This window comes from Lissotriton helveticus, chromosome 6 (assembly GCF_964261635.1).
Source record: "Lissotriton helveticus chromosome 6, aLisHel1.1, whole genome shotgun sequence".
NCBI classification, from domain to species: Eukaryota; Metazoa; Chordata; class Amphibia; order Caudata; family Salamandridae; genus Lissotriton; species Lissotriton helveticus.
In genome coordinates, this window is record NC_136067.1 from 146,995,517 (window position 1) to 147,017,514 (window position 21,998).

At 43.3% G+C, this 21,998-nt stretch overlaps 1 protein-coding gene across 1 annotated transcript in view; it reads left to right on the plus strand.

Moving 5' to 3' along the window:
* Positions 1-21,998, plus strand: part of PLB1 (phospholipase B1) — a 552,393-nt gene that overhangs the window by 394,467 nt on the left and 135,928 nt on the right. The window contains exons 39-40 of the mRNA XM_078647360.1: positions 2,301-2,382; positions 11,504-11,608. Of these exons, the coding sequence (XP_078503486.1) occupies positions 2,301-2,382; positions 11,504-11,608 (187 nt within the window). The remainder of the gene's footprint in view (positions 1-2,300; positions 2,383-11,503; positions 11,609-21,998) is intronic.

Below are 21,998 nucleotides of genomic sequence, written 5' to 3' on the forward strand. Positions count from 1 at the left end.
GTTTGATTCTAAGTTCAAAACGTGAAGTATATACATGGGGCAAAAATGAGGGAAAAGAAAAATTAATAATAAACAGAAAAAAGGGGTGTGGAATAATTGAATTAAATTTACTAAGTAAATCAGTATGTTGACACAAAATGGGAGGCCAACTGAAACTTCAACCGATAGACACATAATTATAGAAATCAAAGCAGATGTCAGATCAAGGCTGCTGCATACAGGATACATTATCTTATAAAAAGTGATATAGGTCCTCAGTGGTGATATATATGTATACATATAAGTACACCAAACGCTCACTTTCTGGTAAAAAGTAGGCGGGACACAGCTCCGGGTTTCAAGTGCATTTATTAAGCAAATTCAAACGCGGCTGCTCTCACAAGTCCGTGAAACGCTGTGGCAGACGTGTTTCTAGCCATATATATCCCTTTACCACTACCTGTCTTTCAGCCATCACATTACCCTTTCCTCTCTTTACACCCACCCACCCCTAAAACCCTTACCGCCCTTTACCTCTATCTTGCCCTTAACCCTAAAATTACCCTTATCTCACACTACTTTTATCCAACCCTAAACTCTAAAATTACCCTACCCACTCTTAAACCCTAAAATTACTCTCACTTTCTTTACCTTTACAACTACCACCCTTAAACCCTAAAGTCACCCTTACCTTCCTTTACCACTAACCACCCCTAATTATAAAATGACCCTTACATCTACCCATCCCTTAATCCTAAAATCACCCTAAAATCACCCTTGCCTGCCTTTAACTCTACCCACACGTTTTCTCTTTTTTTAAAGAAATAAGCACGACAAATGATGCTGCTAAAAAAATTAAATACTTACCTGTGTGGTAAAGTATTACATGCTAAAGGTAAAAATCTATACTATGTAGTACTCTGTGTTGTACTTATTTGCGTAATAACGGCTGCGTAATAAAGATCATGCGTGCTAAATACCACATTGTAAAGGGTGGTTCCCTTTGGAGACAGTCTCTGAAGGCATTGATTGGACATTGGCAAGATTGTCAGTGCATATTTGGAGTACTATATTAAATATCAGAGTGGGAAGCAGAAATTGGTTCTTTTAAAAAATATATATTACAGAAGCACTTTTTAATGAAATACTAGTGCAAACTCGAACTCCAATATTCATTGAACAATATAGAGAATGCCAACATAGAAGGTGACTGAGATAATGATGTATACATTATAGCACCATGTAAGTCAATACATGGCTGTCGTGGTATTTATCATATGGAGAGCATTTGTGTGTTTGAGAATCATTTTAGTATTTGAGAACTGAATGTATTGTTGTACATTTTTATCTTTTTATAAATGTAGGACTAGATGTATCAATGCTTTTGCCTGTCGCAAACAGGCCGATTCACAGAATCACTCCGTTTGCAAGGGGTAAAAAGCCTTTTGGGATGTATCATCCCAAAAGGCATTTGCAAAATAGGTAATTGCAATTTTTGTGATTACCTATTTTGCGGATGCGGTTAGGGAATCGCAATTTGCGATTCCCTAAATGCAATGCAAGAAGCATTCTCAGAATGTGACGTTGCATTAAGAAATCGCAAACTACCACCAACTTCAGGTTGGTGGTAATTTGCAAATCCTTAGAAAAATGCACAATTTTGCATTTTTCTAAGTGCCATGTGGCGCATACACATGCTCTTACGGCATGTGTGTGTGCACCCCATGTGCACACTTACCTTTTTTGGGGGTGCATCAGGGTGGCCTTTTGGCCCCCTATCACCCTTATATTTGCATTTCTCAATTTGCAATTACCAATTTGGTATTCGCAAATTGCGAATGCCTTCCCATTCATTCGTAGGGGCCGCTAGGCCCATAGGAATGAATGGGAAGGCATTCCTTTTTTTGCAATTTGCGATTCGCTATTAAGGAATATGTATGAATCGCTATTTCTTTTGCGAAACCTACATACATTGCATTTTGCAATTCTATAATAGCGAATCAGTAACATTCGCTATTATAGAATCACAAAATACAATGTTGATACAACAGGCCCCTAGTGCTTTGGTGATATGAAATTATTAAAATAATAAAAGGGTATCATCAAAAATATAGAAAGTAGAACTGTGTTGTTTCTGTTGATTATACACAAACTAGTGCAGAAGTGAACTCGCAGGCCGGCATCTATGATACAAAAATGGCTGCCATGATAAAAATATGGCTGCCATGATGAATAATGGCAGTCAGTGACAGGCGGATCTCCACATGTACGCGCCTGCACTTTTTAATGCACTCTTTTCCTGTTTGTCTTTACCTGGGCAGTGCCCTGTGCCACTGTGTCTTTAGAGTTGAAGACAATTCCCTGGAATGGAGGAAGATGTCAGATGCCAACAGCGCCTACCAGGTATGTCATCTATGTCTATAACGTGGGAAGGTGCTGAGAACTTTTAATCTGTATTAAAGAAATTAAGGGCAGTAACACTTCTCTTTTCTTTATTAACCAAGTAATTAATTTGTTAATACATCACTTTTTTTATTTATTGATATTAGACGGGATCTATGCCTAGATACATCAAATCAACATCAACAACAAAACACCATTGTTCTTAGTTTTGTTTTGCAGGCATTGTTGGGTGGGTTCAAAAGGACCCTGATTAGCTTTAAGCCGTGATCAGGAAGACGCTTTAGTCTAACATTGTCAGTCTTTTTCCCTTAGAGTTTGCCTAATATTTACTTCATTATTCCTTATTCTCCAAGACAGTGCAGTCAGTTGCACTTCTGCTTGCTCCTTGAGTAGACTCCTGCTATTTTGAACAGCTATTTGTTTTAAACAGCATCAGTTATTTTAGGAGTTTCTTAGTTGCTTTTAACGGAAAGTTTTAAATCTGCTATAGTTTACACTTTGAATTTGTTGTGAGGCGGGAAGCTGGATTCGAACTCTGTGTGGGTTACATACTGTGCGACAACTAGAACCCCATTTTGGAGAGTGAGTGGTCTAGTTGTTGATCATGGCACTATTAAGGCAGGATGCACGAAGTGGGCACGCCGCTGTCACACGGGATGCACGCCTAAGACAAGCCCATCTGCGCCCGTCAGCGTCCCAGAGGCGGCTGGCACCCGCCTTGCTGCTAGTTGGTCTCTTGACCATAGAATCCTCCTACGCTACAGTAGAACTCAGCTGTTAGACATCGGAGCAGCTGCCCACACTCTGCTCTTAACCCCGATGTAAACTCCCTCGCCTGCTTACCCTGTAACTGGGTGGCCTTACCTCCTTACAGTGAGATTAAAGCAGGGAGTGAGGCGAAGCGTATCCCGGGCATCCACTTAGCTCAGTCTCATCGGGTGGGTGGGCATTTAAAGGCTTTGCTCCTGAACACCCGGTCCGTAAAAAAGCATGAGCTACTACTTTATGATCTGCCGCTTGACACAAACCCTGAACTAATGTTTCTAACTGAAACATGGTTTAATGAAGACTCCAATCCCACCATTGAGAGTGCCATTCCTCCTGGCTACTAGATCATAAGAAAGGATTGGTCAGTGGGGAGAGGGGGAGGTGTCGCCATAATTTTTAAACATACTGTTTCCTGCTCTATATTAGCTACAGAGGAGGCAGATGGGGCAGAAGGTCTCGGCTTCTATTTTTCCATGTCTGAACATCAATCCTTTGCAGGCATACTTATCTACAGGCCTCCTGGCCCTACCGGAAAATTCATCGAGTCTATTAGTCATGTCATTTCTCCTAGTGCCTGGTGCTAGGGGATTTTAATATTCATATGGACAAAACAGCCGAACAGGAGCCTACTAGGCTGTGGGAATCTCTAGATATTTTCAATTTGGTCCCCTATGTCCACCTTCCCACCCACGAGAAGGACACATCTTAGATCAAATTTTCTCTAATAGCAGAATAGAAATAGACGCTCCCCTCCCAATAGCGTGGTCCGATCACTTTCTCCTAGGGTTTTAGAGTCTGCAAGGATCCATTTGGCCTTCAAACATACGGCAAGTCCCGCCCCAGCAGTTTAAGACCTTTTCACCAGATCACTCCCAAGGCCATGTGTGCTGCACTTAGACAGCACCCGATTCCTTTCAGCGGCAATCTTGAGGGCGACGTGCTCTGTCTAGAGAACTTGCTTCATCGGCGTGCTATGGAGCTGGCACCGCCTACCACTTGCCGGGCCTCTGCCCCACAAAAACTTGCCGGCCCTCTGCCCCTTGGTTTACAGAAGCCCTTAGAAAGAGCAAAAGTGCTGCCTGTAAACACCTGGAGAGAGTGTGGCGGAATAATTTCAATCCTGAGAATAAAACCAGCTGCAAACAGGCCCTGAAAACCCACTATAATAAAATTCGTGAGGAAAAGAAAAAAAAATTCACCTCTAAAATTGAGTTCACTGTGAATAAAAGCAAAGAAATCTTTAAAATTGTAAAATATTTCTCATCCCCTAGTACGGTTGACAGCCCATTTACCCCAACAGTGAGTGGATAAACCATTTTGCGTATTATTTTCACGACAAAATTAAAATAATCCAAAATTCTTTTGAGACTCTGCTCCCGGAGAAGGAAGTAATTTCAGGGCTGTTACTCCCCGCCAACACTGTGTTAAGTCCTTCTCTCTCCCAGTTCCCTCCAATTCCGATGGAAAAATCTCTGGAGATAATGCAATCTCGTAAATCAGGATCTCCCTCGGATCCATGTCCAGCCAAAGTACTGTCATCTATAGCTGGGATTATCAATCCAGCCATCAACCTGATTTTGAATACCTCACTGCAAGAGTGCCTGGTGCCAGATTGCTGGAAAAATGCAAAAATTCTCCCGCTACTTAAGAAACCTTCGACTGACCCTTTGGTGGCCTCTAATTATAGGCCGATATCATTACTCCCCTTCTTTTCCAAAGTTCTGGAAAAATGTGTGGATTTAGTCTTCACGGACTACGTGGAACCCAACCATGTACTCCATCATAGTCAGTCGGGTTTCAGAGCTGATTGTCGTACGGAAACAGCCCTAATTGAAGTCCCTGAAGCTATTAAAGAGACACTAGATGGAGGTGGAAAAGCGGTGTTAATACTTTTGGACCTCTTCGGGGCTTTTAATACCGTGCCCCACGACCGGCTCTTGCAGAGACTCCAGGAGAGCGGCGTTGGCGGTACGGTATTCAAGTGGCTTTCCTCATTCCTTAGAGACCGACAGCAAGCTATTTGCCCCTCCCACTTTGCGGCCCCCATCCCCCCCATGATGGTAGGAGTTCCGCAGGGATCGATTTTGAGCCCGACTCTTCAATGTTTCTATGGCTCCCCTTGCGCTTCTAGCTGAGGGACACGGCGCTAAAGTAGTATCATATGCAGATGATACAAAATTGTTGTTCACCTGTGACAAGGGCGCCAATTTTAGTGGGGGTGAGATTAACACCTGCTTGACTGAGGTAATAATAATCAGGATACCAACAGACTAATGGGCGCTCAACCCAATAATATCAGGGAAAGAGTATATCTGTTTCTATAGAATGGTGCCTCTAGAGGTAAGATGCGTACCCAACATCAACAACTCTCAAATGAAAGCGACAAAATTCTACAATAACCTCTGAGCACACATATCAGAACCAGTTCGTAAGTAAAAGAAAAAGTTCCAGGCAAGAGTCACTTGTCTCAAAATCACAAATTTGTAAAAGAAATGTCCATAAATCAAAGGGTGGATATTCCTTGATGTTTATTTTCTTGCTTCAATATTCAAAATGATGGTACAACAGCCAACACGTGTTTCGTTGTGTACATTGTAACACACTGACTTCTTCAGGGCTGAAACCAAAATAAACATTACCCACAATTACTACACGAATTACGCATGGCCAATGTTAAAAGGAAAGGGAGTACCTGCCACCTTCCTAATAAAGTAATAGCCCGCTAAGTGTGTAATTTTAAGGAAAAGAAAGAAAAAAGTAATGCCACTCCATTTGAAATTCTCTCCAGAATTCTGTGAGTAAAGTAAAAGTCCCAATACCAAGAGTAAGTAATATGCAAGGAAAGGTATAACCTATTCTAATATTCACCTATATATTCACGGTTTCTTTAACTCTTGGAGTAATTCTTAAATCAAATGAAATATATTTCTGTAAAGAGAAACCTTAGTATCAGCATTCATCCCTAAATACCTAAATAGTCAAATAATTAGTCATCGATATATCCGGTTAATAAGGTCCTCCTTAATGTTCAAACAATAAGATAGACCACTGAAAATTTACCTCTATTTGCTCCCATTCTCAAAGATCAATATGATCTGATATGTGTGCTCAGAGGTTATTGTAGATGCTTGACTGAGGTGTTCTCCTGGTTAAGGCGGAACCAATTAAGGTGCAACCTGGAGAAATCGGGGATAATTTTCTTCGGGCTTTCACCATGCGAAACATGGCGCCAATGGTGGCATCAGGATATGTCAACCCCCCACAGCCTCAATAGACACTGTGAAGAACCTAGGGGTCCAGATAGATGCCAAACTCTCTATGAAGGCTCAGATTCAAACAGTCGCTGGTACCTCCTTTGGTCTGTTTAAAATGTTTTAAAAAATGGTTCCCCTTCTGCCGGTTATGCACAGGAAGACGGCAGTCCAAGCCCAAATTGTATCAAGGCTGGACTACGTCATCGTCTTGTACCTGGGCCTACCGGATTATTTATTAAACCGCCTGCGGGTGGTCCAGAATGCGGCGCCAGAACAATTCTGATGGTAGGTCCCAGAGCACGAATGTCAATGCATCTGAAGTCTCTACACTGGCTGCCGGTTCGGAAGAGGATCCAATTTAAACCTTTAGTCCTGGCTTTCAGGGCCCTCCGTGATACTGGTGCCTTCTATATCAGGAAGAGGATTCAGCACTACGTGCCACGAGGAGCCCTAAGGTCTTCATTGTAGCCTTTGATAACCATCCCTAAATGTTCCCGCTCTCATCAGGGCGGCCGCTCCTTTCAAGTCTGGCCTCCCGTTTATGGAACTGTCTGCCATTGCCTCTCAGGCAGGTGGAGGATCTGGTTACCTTCAGGAAGCAGCTAAAAATGTGGCTCTTCCAGCAATAGTCTTCTGCTCTCTGCTTCTTTCTGTGATACTGCTATTGTCTTTCTCGAGGTCTTCTAGCGCCGGGACACTCCGTGGAGTAGCCATGCTCTCTATAAGTACCTATTTACTTTACATTACATATTGAATTTGGCATCTTTGAGCACAGCACTTCGGCAAATATAGGTCATTACAGAGGTTTGGTTTCATGTTTTGCTTGAAAGTGATTTCAGGAAATCTTCCTGGACGCAGCATGAATGTCTCTACAATGTGTGTGTAAGGAAGTGGGTTTCTGTTGCAGTAACCGCCCCACTTTTTGCCTGATACCTGATGCACCTTTCCTTGGTGTGCCCTGGGTCCCTGCCAATCCGGGACCCAGGGCCTGTGTTCCTTCCCTAAAAACTGTACTAAAGCCTAAACCCAATTGGCATCTCTGGCCACATGTCAGCCCCTGGTAAATGGTACCCATGGTACCCAGGGCATTGTGACCAGAGAAGACCCCTAGGGGCTGCAGCACTTATTGTGCCACCCTTAGGGGCCCTGTACCCTGACACCCACACACTGCCTTTGCAGGCTGAGTGTCCTGGTGCAGGACACTCAGCAAAGAGTCGACATGGCACACATCCCTGTGTGCCATGCCCACAAACCCACTGCCCTGGCATACATCAGCCACCCCTCTAGCTGGGTGCCCTATGCCAGTGGTGTGGGCACAGGTGCATGAGCCATGTGCCCCTACAGTACCCAGGGTCGTTCCTGGGCACTGTAAGTGCAGTGATGCCATTAAGAGTATATGGTGCTCGGAGGTTGTCATTACGAACTCCACAGCACCATAATGGCTACACTGAAGGCTGACAAGTTTGATATCAAACTTCTCAGCACATTAAACCCGCACTGATGCCAGTGTGGGATTTAATGTAAAATGCACTACAGAGGGCATCTTAGAGATGCCCCCTGAAACCTAACCTACAATCCACGTCTTGTCTGAGAGGCTGCCACACAGCAGACATGTTGCTGGACCCCTGGGTGTAGAGCCCCCGCTCTCATGGGCCTGCAACAATACACATCCTGGGCGAGGTGCTAGGTCTCCTCCCCCAGGATGGGCAGGGGAAGCTTCAAAGGCATTCCGCCTTTGTGAGCTTCTCCAGACCACTCGCTGTACTCAGCAACTGGCCCCCACCAGTTCTGACCCCCACTTTGGCGGGAAGACTGGTGGGACACCCTACGTCAGGAAAGGGGGTGTGCCAGCCTGTGCCAACTCCACCCCTCAGGTGGGAGAGGAGAGGTAAAGCACAACTCTGGGGTACCGCCATCTTGAGGATGGAGAGCCCTAGCCACTCACAGCTAGGCTCCTGCCCCCCTCCCACAGGAGAGGAGCAGGTTAGGGGGTGTACCCACCCCAAGACAGGGACCTATTGCTCCTTGCCCTCACCCTACCTGTAACGCCACTAAATTTAGTATTTAGGGGCACCCTGAACCTTCCTTCCTCAGATCCAGATTACGAAACAAGAAAGAAGAACAAGGAACAATAAGACCTGTAGTGCAGCTGTTAAAAAGAGGAAGACACCAACTGATTTGGCCCCAGCCCTACAGGCCTGTCGACCCTCGAACCTGCTCCTGCTAAACCCCGGATTCTCCAGTGGTCAGCAACCTCAAAAACCCCAGAGGACCTGACTACCTGGGTCTCACACGAGCAGTGGTACTGCTCAAAGCAAGTAACAAGCCCTGGCACCAGTCCGGAACCCCAAACCCTGCACCCGCCAAGCCTGGCCTGTGCTGGATTGAATCAAGACCCTGAGGACGTCCCCTCGGTGATTCTGACCTGGAATCCAGTACCCAAGGACCCTCCTCGACGACCCCGATGACGCCTGCAGCCTCAGGACAAGGGACCCTCCAACCGCGACCAGCAGGGAGTAAGATTTCCTGACCTCAAAAGACACCCCTGCACCCGGTGCCCCACGGCCCCCTGTGCCAAACTCCTGGGTGTCTACCTATCCTCCAAGATCCCAACTTACCCCTAGAAGTGTTGGTCACTCCAGAAGATCCTCCGTCCCCGAGCCTGCGGCCTTTGTTCCCATTTTCAAGATCTCTATTGAATAACATTGAGCGCCCAATGGCTCAAAAGCACCCTGCACCCAGCCGCCCGAGTGCCCCTGGCAGTGCAACCTTTGTCCTATCCTACTTCCCCATTTGCCCTGAGCAAGTGACCAGGAGCCCAGCTCTCACAGCCGCGTGGCCTGCTAGCCAGCAGCCACCAACCGAAGGCCCCCTGCCTCTCATTAGATAACATTGGGCCTAACTACCTCTGCACCCGGCTGCCCCTGTGCCGCTGAGGCTGTACCAACTGTACCTACCTGACCCTGGGGGACGCCGAGTCTATGCCCAGAACCTTAACTCTGCCAGTCGAGCACTTACCTAAAAGCTGATAACTCACTTTTATTCCATAGGCTAACATTGACTGGTTTAACTTGGAAATTCTTCAAAGTGTGGAGTTTTGGAACTTTAAAATATTCACCTAAAATGAGCCGAACAACGAATTTCGATTTACTCACCTGTTATCAGGAGAGACCTCAGTGCTGCACCTTTTAGCCTAGCACAAACCCTGAAAAGTAAATTTAACCGTACTTACCAATAACCTGCATTTTCTTCCATAGGAAACCATTGACTGTTTTTCTGTGAAATTTCTTCTGTGTCGATTTTTACAAACTACAAATATTTTTTAAAAATCGTACCAACTACAAAAACGTAATTACTTACCTGTTTTAGATAGAGGTCCCAGTACTGAACCTAGGAGTCCAGCACTAGATTACAAAAGTAACAAGAACATAATTTACCTGCAACTTGAACTTCCTTCCGTAGGATAACATTGGGCATTTCAGTTGAAAAAGTTTCTGTCAACTTTTAAAATACAATAATATTCCTTAAAAAATCACTACTGTAACCAAAACGCTTTTACTTAACTGTTTACAGCTCATGTCCCCGGACTGAATCTAGGATCCAGTCATGTGGTTAGAAAAGTAATCTACAAAGTAACTAATTGCATTTAACTAGAAATTCCCATTGAGCTCAATGTTGCATTGTGTTTGAACTTGTGTTGCCTATTGCAACAAACTGTAACTATTGCATTCAAAAAGTCTATTGCCTATTTGAAAAGTATTTAACCAAAGTAACTCATCCTGTGAAAATATATTTTGATACCTTGTTGGTTCTAAAATAAAACAACTATGGGGCATATTACCAACAACTAGCGATAATTATCGCTATGTTGGCTTAGCGGCAACATTTTTATCGCCAAACTGCGGCGATTTTTATCGCTTAGGAACCTTGCTATTATCAAGGTTTATCTCCTAAGCGATAAAAATCGGCCGAAATGCATGAATATCGCTGAAAAGTCAGCGATATTCATGCATTACCGAGCTAATGCTCTTAGCCATGTTATCCACCTACCATTGGATAACATGGGTAAGAACTGCTAAGGGGCAGGTATTAGCTTTTGGAGATAATCGTGCTTAGCGCGAATATCTCCAAAAGTTGGTAATAGGAGATAGCGATGTTAGCGACTGTTTCCAGTCGCTAACATCTTGGCACACCCACTTTGCATGTCATTAGTGATAAATTTCACTGACATGCAAAGCGGGGCCCAAGATGGTCGCTATCTCCTACTAGCTGTCGCTAACTGGTGTTAGCGACAGCTAGGTAATAGGGAGATAATTTTATCTCCGCTTTCTTGGCTTTTAAAGCCAAAAAAGCGGAGATAAACCCCCTTGATAATATGCCCCTATATCTTATGATACAAAACAATTGGCCTAGAGTTCAGTTCTTGAGTGTGTGAGACCATTTGCTGACTGAGTGTGTACAACAAATGCTTTACACTGTCCTCTGATACTGCCTTACTGCTCGACCAAGCTACCACTTTAGAGAGTAAGGTTATATCTAACTTTAGCCTCTGCCAAACCTCTGGTGACTGTGGATTCTGTGCACACTGTACCTTACTTTGGTCCAGTATATACAGAGCCATTTTCTTACAGTGTGTGAGATCTGAAAGGGGCTGGTGGACCCCGAAGAAAGGTCAAACACCTAAACACAGGGACCATTTCCTGACAGGGATAAGGCTTATAGTGGGCAATGAAAAGGGGCAGTCAGGGTACAGAAAACACGATGCCAGGCGAGCTCCCAAAAATAATTGAACATCTCTTAGAGATCAAACATGAATAAAGGAGGTTGAAGACAGTGATACCTTTTTGAAGCTAAACCCTTATAGTGGTTTTCTAAACTGAAGCTGCATATGTACATAACATTGGTGGTGGAGACCTGTCTCATGCTAATGCTCTGTAGACCATTAATTCATGCAATACAGCAGGTGACTGCAGGCCAGGACTGTCAGGCCCACAGCATTTAAAATTATGAAAGCTGTGGAAACATGTCATTGCAGTGCAATGTTCTGACTATACAAGTGAAACAGACTGGTCCAAGTTTTCTCTTTTTGCCTCTTCCAGTCCAGCACTCAGGAGCTAATTGACACAGGACGGTATGATACCAGGGAGGACTTCACAGTTGTTTTGCAGCCCTTCTTCCGTCATCCAGAGATTCCATTTGAAGAGGTAAGGTGCAAAACTATCCCATTCTACTTAAAATGACTTTGGGCCTGATTAGGATGACGGGCGGAACGGGACCGACCGACTAGCCATTGGCGGTCCCACCATAGGGATTACGATGGCGGTCACATTGTGTATTCTTTGCATTACGACAGGTGCCGCTGGCTGCAGCAACCGCAGCAATGCAAAAAATGTGCCCTGTACATATACGTGCACTACATGGCAGGCATCATGCGGTGCCTGCCACATGGTGCAGGTATATGTAGGGGGCGCAATAGGTGCCTCCCAGGACCCATAGCAGAGGGCCAAGGGAAAGATGGGCCTGCTACAGGGCCACAAAGTCCCTTTCCCCCCTGCCTGTTCATGGCGGGCTAACCACCGTGAACAGGTAGGCGGAAAGTGACATTGTATTCCCTACGGCGCCGCCACCATTGTAGGGAATACATCCCCCTCTGCCGCGGAAGCATGGCGGTCAGTCTTTCAGATCGCCACCCATCCGCCCGCCATTGAAATATGGCTGGTGGATATGATGGGTACGATGGCGGGGGGGACTGCCACCGACGGGCTGTCGGCGGCGGTCCCACAGTCATCCTAATAAGGCCCTTTGTTACGTTTTGCTAGGTTATGTTATATTCTGTTATGTAATAGTTATGTATTGGTATGTTGAGGTATGCTAAGTGGTGTTGTGTTATGGTATGTGTTATGTTAAGTTAAGTTATGTTACGTAATGTTATGTTATGTTGTTTTGTGGTGTGTTATGTTATGTGTTATATTATATTATGTTATGTTAAGTTAAGTTGTGTTGTGTTAAGTTAAGTTATGTTAAATTGTGTTGTACTGTGTTGTGTTATGTTATTGTGAATTATAGAAAGGCGCTGGGATTCAGTGAAGATTATCTGCAAATAGTGAGATAGTTGGATGAAATTAGTTTGGAAAGGTCTATAGCTAGTAAATAGTTGAATAAACATAACTGGGACATACATCTATATTTTATAACCCACTACATACAGACTTTTCACCAACTCCATAAATCAGTTTTGCAATTTTATTATTTGAATTCATATTTATTTTTTTAAATGCATTGTCTATATTTTTTTGAAGTATAAATATATTTTTTGGGGATGCAAAAATGTTTTTGATACTTTTGCGATAATATATACAGTTTAGTTCATAAAAAACATATAACACACATATATATGAGCATAAGACAAGAAAAGTGATGGAGGCAAAGCGGTAGATGACACACTACGCACGTTTCGGCCTGGCGGCCTTCATCAGGTGATCCGTCTTTTTGCAATAGATAGCTCAAGATGTGAGTGATTGGCTTAAAAACATATATCTTGTCAGACGTCTATTCTCTATAACGTTTCTGTATAAAAATTCATCGAATGAATTATTCAATATCACTCATTGGGTTATGAAGCTCTGACGAGATATATGTTTTTAAGCCAATCACTCACATCTTGAGCTATCTATTGCAAAAAGACGGGTCACCTGATGAAGGCCGCCAGGCCGAAACGTGCGTAGTGTGTCATCTACCGCTTTGCCTCCATCACTTTTCTTGTCTTATGCTCATATATATGTGTGTTATATGTTTTTTATGAACTAAACTGTATATATTATCACAAAAGTATCAAAAACATTTTTGCATCCAAAAAAATATATTTATACTTCAAAAAAATATAGACAATGTATTTAAAAAAATATATATATATGAATTCAAATAATAAAATTTCAAAACTGATTTATGGATTTGGTGAAAAGTCTGTATGTAGTGGGTTATAAAATATAGATGTATGTCCCAGTTATGTTTATTCAACTATTTACTAGCTATAGACCTTTCCAAACTAGTAAGCTGTTCCCTATGTATAGCTAGTGCATTCTAATAGAGGGGTCCCTCACTTCCCAAACAAAATAGTTGGAGGAAATGCCATGAGGATTCTCTTCGCCCATTTGTGGCGGCTAACTGTCCCCAGGTTACAAGAAACACTTTTGACCACTCTGCGCGTTTTGGACTAAATTAATTTTCATGTTGACATTCTTCAGCTGCTATTGCAAAGTTACAGATACAAGTACAGATCCCAGAATGGAAAGTGCTGGTGGCTAGAAAGCCAGGCCTGTGAGAAGGTGCATCTTCACTGGTGAAGAGACCTAGAGCTCCTTACAAACCTGCACTTTTCCAGTCTCTTTTTGGACTGAAGGAGTGAGCCTGATCGGGCTTTGCTATAGGTCCTTGGTATGAATTATTAACAATGTGCAGAAGTTCTGCTTATTGCTTTTGGTTCTGCATGTTAAGTTATAATTTGGGTTTCCACCTTTCTCAGAACAAAACACTAGGCTTTTGTATAAATTTCCCTTGACTAGAAGGACCAAGTGCTGGTAGGTGAAAACAATTATGTAAAATTCTCAATCTTCTTTTAAATCACAGCAATTACCTCTCTGTTTCGTTTAATAATGTTTCATATATTATTTAGACAGCCCTCGAACATTGATTTCGTCACATGCTGTTTTAGGTTTAGATTTCAGAAGGGAAAGATACTGGATTTCACAGCTTTTTCCATTTATTTTTTTTAACGACAGGGACATAAAACTACAAGGCAAGACTGTAAAAAACACAGCTTGGTATACACCTAGAAACATATTCGCTATTGTTCCTCTACACAGCATTATTCAATCGTCTAAAATGGATAAAAGAGTGACGTAACCTCCCTTGGCCACGTGGTGGCACCATTGCCCCACTGCAATTATACTAGATAGATTTCTTTTTATCGACTAGTACGAGTAATAAGTTGTCTGTTGCTTTTGCAGTTAGTAGTTACATCCAACTAAAACACACTTGTTGCACTTCGGCTCGTATTGATTGAACGCGTTCCTTGCACCGCAAAGTCAATCGATTTAGGGAAACTGCGCCAGTGCTTAATTTAAGCCACTGGTTGCCAGTAGGGGCCACCAACACAAATTTTTAGGGTCCGACACTTATTTTTCGCATCAGACATTTACCGAAAGCAAGCTGGAGCCCGAGTAAGAAAGGCAGGGAGTACCTGATGGGGAATTAAAGCGACAGGAGGTGTGTTTAATCAGTGTATCGACATTTAATTGTACCGGCCCCTTGTTTCTTAGCAGGAATGTGGACACCGGTACTCAATTATTTACAAATTAAGCACTTTTGTTCTACATAAGTAAATAATGAAATTTATGAATTGATAAGTAAATAATTTAATTGATGAATAGCTTGGAGAACTATAAGGGGCTTATTTACAAGCCCTTGGCGCCACCCGTACGTCACTTTTACCATGTTAAAAATGACGTAAAAGTGCGCAAGCGGCTTGTAAATAAGGCCCTAAATTTCTAATTAAAAAAGTGAACTATTGCGGAAAGCAGCAATACCTTTCCCATTCAAGAACCTTAGCAAGCAAGCCCTGCTGGTAAAGGTCTACTAAACAAACTGAGCAGGAATAAACATGTCTTCTGGGCCTTTATCAGTGCCCGAGCCCCAGAGGTTTTTGCACAACCGAGGAACACGTTACTTACCTTCGGTAATGCTTTTCTTGTGGCTTATCTAAACGCATTATCCTTAACTTCTGCACCAGACTAGATCCAGAGAATTCGTCCTGCATAATTCCTGCATGGTGGTAGGTAGCACGGTGTGGCTCTGAAGCGATTCCATACTGCCCCGGAAATGACGGAGTGGAGCTCAAATAAGTGCTAGGACTGCTTGCAGATGTCAGTTTCTAATATGTTTATACTTCCATGCCTTACACAGAGTGCAGAACAAATAGTGCTGATCTTCCAACTTGGGACCTTTTTAGATGTTAAAGAGGCCACTCAACAGCATGGGCATGTGGGAGAGCAGTGAGGAATCTGCGGTTAGATAAAGTGTCCACAAGAGAGAGTGAGTAAATAAAGTATCCACCAGAAAAAAGTGTTACCAATGGTAACTAGCGTGTGTTTTTGATGGATTCTTCTATATGCATATTCTGCACCTTTAAAATAGATACAATAGCAGTACCTCTCAAAGGTGTAGGGCCTGGTGAGTCCTGTAGAACTGTGTGACAAAGGGACTTTCCTGCAGACCAGCCAAAGCAGTAGCGCCTTGTGAATGCGTGCATTAACACCCATGTTGCAGCCTGGCAGATATCCAGAAAACAAGTACTCATTGTCTCAGAGACCCTCAACCACACTTTCACAGTTTTCGATATATATATGTATCTCCACTCATGTGGCTTGGTGGACAGTGTCATCATTGGATCTGTCACTTTAGTGTTGGGTTCTCCAAATGACCTCATCGTCCTCCACCGGGAGGGAGACTGTCTGACTGTAGACTGGATAGTGTACTGATCTCTCTCGCTCTACCTCCAGAGCTAGAGAGAGCAGCAGCACTTCTGGCAGGGACAGCTCCTATCAAGGCCTTTATTTCCCGTCGTTGTCCTCTCGTTTTCCCATGGGTAATGTGAACCCCTTTATTAAGTTATGGACCAAAGTATGCGCTTATAACACTATCCAATCATGAGCACAATAGGCCTAAGTGTACCACACTCTCCTGGCCCGGTCAGGAAGTATGTGAATGATTTGCCCAGTCTGTTTTAATCTTCCTCAGAACTCGAGGCAGAAAAGTTGGCAGTGATCATACATACAGAAGTCCTTCCTTCCATTCGGGCCACAGTGCATCTCCTAACGCATGCTTGGAAGGAACTCCAACTTGCAAAATTGCAGATACTGCAGATTCTTGGCAGTGGTGAATGGATCTAGTCAGGGTGTACATTTGCTTGAAGATGCCCTGTGCCATCAATGGATGGTAACACCACTCGTGGTCCATCAGATGATGCCCGCTAAGTCTGTCTCCTCTGACATTCAAGGACCCGCTGGGTGGTTGGCTACCAAGAAGATGTTCTGTTGATTCTGTTGCTCCAGCCACCTCCAGAGGTGCACCGCCTCCTGACACAGGATCAAACACCCCACTCCTCCTTCCTTGTTGCACTACCCTATGGCGGTCATGTTGTCCATGAAGACCTGCATTTGTTTGACAGCAGGAAAACTTTTAGGGCACAATGGATCGCGTAAAGCTCCAGAAGATTGATATAGCGTCAGCTCTCTTCCAGCATCCAGAGTCCTCTGAACTCCACCTCCCTTAGATGAGATCCCAAACCAGCAGTGACACTTCTGTCACCACCATGAACTCTGTGTGGGAGAAGAGAGGCATGCCACAAGTCAGGTTGATGTCTGCCAGCCACCCCTGCAGATCTGGCACTGTCTCCCTCGAGATCCCAGTGGAGCATTCTGTGGGTGGAGGTCCACAATTGGTCCAAGGCCTCCATCCTACTTCAGAGTGAGGAAATAAAGCAATTCCAGTATCAACTCGATAGCAACCTTGGACATAAGAAGTTTGACTTCCTTCATCAGAGTTGCTCCAGTGTGGGAGGAACATTGGGTGGAGAGGACATGAAGGACACTGCATAGCCCATTTAATCAAGTTGTAAGACACACAAGCTGGTACACAAGCAAAATGTATGGGAAGAGTCACTGTTTAAAAGATGTCAACTTTAAACGTGTAACAAACCAACACGAGCACCAATATTGCCAAACTATTTGAACACTGGATCAAAGGAATGATCGCTCGACTTACTGAAACCAAACAGTAACCCTCAGGGATTATTTTTTACCCGGAATAAATCCAGTACATTTTTATTTTGCATCAAAAGAACCATATAAATGAGCAATTTTTTCTTTTTGCACAAACACAATTATTTAGAGTGAACTTGACATGAAGAATAAACAATTATTTACAACATTCACACACTTACATTCACACATTCATACAGGATAACACATTAATATTTATACACACATAAACTTTCTGAGATTTATACAAAAATATTTACAATTTCCTATAATTTTGATGGTATAGCATTGGAAATAATATTTGGCGTTTTTAATGTTTAATGATCCAATAGAATGTTCCTAATGCTGAGTAGGGGGGTCTACGCGTTTCGATGTCCCCTGAATGGGGGGAATCTCATCAGGACCAAGAGCCTGTAAATGAAGGAACACAGAAACCAATCAGCCTGGGGGAACCCATGCCTGTAGCACAACAGTGATAGGGGGAGGGGAAGCTTTCCTACCTCTTGGTTGCTCGGTTTTCGTGCGTATTTAGAAGAAACTGTAACCAAAAACAAAGCCCATTTAGCTTCTATACAAAGGAACTTATGCTAAATGAAACGACAGACTCATGCGTGAATACTCACATCATTTGCCCCATGTTGAAAATGGCCAGGGTTGATGGAAGGAGAAATCTGTGAAGATGGAGCGTTTAAAGTCAGAGCATAGCGGAATAAAGCGGGCTCTGTGACTGTTGGGCGAGGGGCAGGGGAGAGCACTTACATGGTTCGGGCGCGTGTGGTGTCCGGACAGGATTTTCCGGTTTTGGCGGTTGATATCAAGCCTGGTAATCGCTGCAATGAAGCGGAGAGATAAGTTAGATTCTCCTTCGCTCGTGGTCCGTCTCCAAGTGGAGTTTGCTTGTGGCGCTAGCGTTTACCTTAATTCTTCGAATGCACTGAGTAAATCAGGGGTCCACACTGCTCAATCTCTGTCAAGGAATGACAGCGCTCGCATCAATTCGTCAGTGTAGCTCCTCTCGCGTGATGTGATTAAACACACTTCCTGGTCAAAGGAATTCTGGGGATTGTGGTTTGGAACCACAGTCGTTATGGTAACAACGTGTGAGACAAATTTAAGTGGGAATGGGATGCAGTTCCAAAGGACTTTGTGCAGCCGACCTGCAGGGCTATCGCGGGGGGGCCATGAAAGCGCGTGGAATTCAGTGTTACTGGAGTATTTACAACCGATAAATCTCCGAGAGTTCGTTTAGTCCATCTATTGCCGTATTAAACTTCACGATTAAAAGAGCTTCATGGCGCGATAGTTTGGCTTCAATATCGCCGCCTCTAGAGTCTTTTTCGATCTTGGCAATTACTGTCCATTTTAGATCTTCTAACGTATGTCCGTGGTTTTTCCAGTGATTTACCAGTGGGGCGGTTGTTACATTCCTTTTGATGCGTGATTTGTGCTGTGTAATTCGGCATCTTACCTCCTGGCTCGTTTTCCCGACATACAATTTGTCGCAGGGACATGTTATGCCATAAATAACATATCTCGATTTACAATTTGTAAATTTATCGTGTTTCCAAAATTGATGTTTATGTTGGAACAAATTGCCTTCCTCCGTACTTGCGCAGCAGATGCATGATCCACATTTATGGTGTCCTTGAATTGGTGGCAGTCCTAACATTGTGCCAAGTGTTGGTATTTTCTTTGTTATCGCTGCTCGAACCAAATGGTTAGCCACACTTTGGTCTTTTTTGAAGGCAAAAAGTGGTTTCTCTTTCAATGAATCATCAATATTTTCTACTAGGTGCCAGTTCTGTAGAATGCTTTTCTTTAACGAGTTGGAGTTTGGGCAAAACGTGGAAACACAGACAATCCTATTCAGAGTGGGTTTTTCTTTCTTAACTAGAAGAGTGTCTCGCGGGATCCACCAGACTCTCTTCATTGTCCTTTTAAGGAGTTTTTTAGGGTACCCTCTACGAGCCAGGTTGTCCGTCAGATTGTTAGCATGAAACATGTATTCGTCTTTAAAATGGCAGTTCCTTTTAATCCGAAGGTACTGCCCGAACGGGAGGTTCTCTTTTAGGTTCCGTGGGTGGTTGCTGTTGAAGTGCAGCGCCTTGTTTCTGTCTGTCTGTTTCTTGAACAGAGTGGTAACCAAACCTTCATCGGTAGGGTAAACCTCGACATCGAGGAATGACATCTTAACTTTAGAGAAGTTCATACTGAACTTTATTTCTTCTGTTCTTGAGTTCAGCCACTCATGAAATTTCTTTAGGTCTTCTTCATTTCCCTTCCAAGTGAGGAAGATGTCGTCTATATAACGACTCCAGCTAGTGATTTTGTCAGCAAATGGGTTCGAATGGTACACGAATCTTTCCTCATACAATGACATATAAAGTACGGCCAATTCGGGAGCAAAGGGACAACCCATTGCTACTCCGCTTATCTGGTAGAAAAAATCACCATTAAAGTTAAAGTAATTCTTTCTTAGGGCCAGCGCTGCTAACTGTATTATAAAGTCAGTTGGTACTCTAGTGGGTCTGGGTCTTTGATCTAAGTAATGCTGGATGGCATCCAGACCATCACTTTGAGGAATTTGAGTGTAAAGTGAACAAACGTCCATAGTCACTAAGAAATCTTGATTTTGGTCAAAGGAAATGCTAGGAAGTTTGTTTATGAAATCCGTAGTATCACGGAGGAAGGATTTGACTTCGGACATGAATGGTTTCAAAAAATAGTCGACATATTTAGACACTGGTTCAAATAATGACTCACAACCGGATATGATGGGCCTTCCTGGTGGGGCGTTTATGTCCTTGTGGATTTTTGGTAAGACATAAAACAGGGGTATTCGTGGACAATCGCATTTTAAGTATTCATACTCCTTCTTGCCAATAATTCCATCGCTTGAACCTTTTTCTAGAATCAGATGGAGTTGCTGTTGTAATTCATTATTTGAACCAGTGTCTAAATATGTCGACTATTTTTTGAAACCATTCATGTCCGAAGTCAAATCCTTCCTCCGTGATACTACGGATTTCATAAACAAACTTCCTAGCATTTCCTTTGACCAAAATCAAGATTTCTTAGTGACTATGGACGTTTGTTCACTTTACACTCAAATTCCTCAAAGTGATGGTCTGGATGCCATCCAGCATTACTTAGATCAAAGACCCAGACCCACTAGAGTACCAACTGACTTTATAATACAGTTAGCAGCGCTGGCCCTAAGAAAGAATTACTTTAACTTTAATGGTGATTTTTTCTACCAGATAAGCGGAGTAGCAATGGGTTGTCCCTTTGCTCCCGAATTGGCCGTACTTTATATGTCATTGTATGAGGAAAGATTCGTGTACCATTCGAACCCATTTGCTGACAAAATCACTAGCTGGAGTCGTTATATAGACGACATCTTCCTCACTTGGAAGGGAAATGAAGAAGACCTAAAGAAATTTCATGAGTGGCTGAACTCAAGAACAGAAGAAATAAAGTTCAGTATGAACTTCTCTAAAGTTAAGATGTCATTCCTCGATGTCGAGGTTTACCCTACCGATGAAGGTTTGGTTACCACTCTGTTCAAGAAACAGACAGACAGAAACAAGGCGCTGCACTTCAACAGCAACCACCCACGGAACCTAAAAGAGAACCTCCCGTTCGGGCAGTACCTTCGGATTAAAAGGAACTGCCATTTTAAAGACGAATACATGTTTCATGCTAACAATCTGACGGACAACCTGGCTCGTAGAGGGTACCCTAAAAAACTCCTTAAAAGGACAATGAAGAGAGTCTGGTGGATCCCGCGAGACACTCTTCTAGTTAAGAAAGAAAAACCCACTCTGAATAGGATTGTCTGTGTTTCCACGTTTTGCCCAAACTCCAACTCGTTAAAGAAAAGCATTCTACAGAACTGGCACCTAGTAGAAAATATTGATGATTCATTGAAAGAGAAACCACTTTTTGCCTTCAAAAAAGACCAAAGTGTGGCTAACCATTTGGTTCGAGCAGCGATAACAAAGAAAATACCAACACTTGGCACAATGTTAGGACTGCCACCAATTCAAGGACACCATAAATGTGGATCATGCATCTGCTGCGCAAGTACGGAGGAAGGCAATTTGTTCCAACATAAACATCAATTTTGGAAACACGATAAATTTACAAATTGTAAATCGAGATATGTTATTTATGGCATAACATGTCCCTGCGACAAATTGTATGTCGGGAAACGAGCCAGGAGGTAAGATGCCGAATTACACAGCACAAATCACGCATCAAAAGGAATGTAACAACCGCCCCACTGGTAAATCACTGGAAAAACCACGGACATACGTTAGAAGATCTAAAATGGACAGTAATTGCCAAGATCGAAAAAGACTCTAGAGGCGGCGATATTGAAGCCAAACTATCGCGCCATGAAGCTCTTTTAATCGTGAAGTTTAATACGGCAATAGATGGACTAAACGAACTCTCGGAGATTTATCGGTTGTAAATACTCCAGTAACACTGAATTCCACGCGCTTTCATGGCCCCCCCCGCGATAGCCCTGCAGGTCGGCTGCACAAAGTCCTTTGGAACTGCATCCCATTCCCACTTAAATTTGTCTCACACGTTGTTACCATAACGACTGTGGTTCCAAACCACAATCCCCAGAATTCCTTTGACCAGGAAGTGTGTTTAATCACATCACGCGAGAGGAGCTACACTGACGAATTGATGCGAGCGCTGTCATTCCTTGACAGAGATTGAGCAGTGTGGACCCCTGATTTACTCAGTGCATTCGAAGAATTAA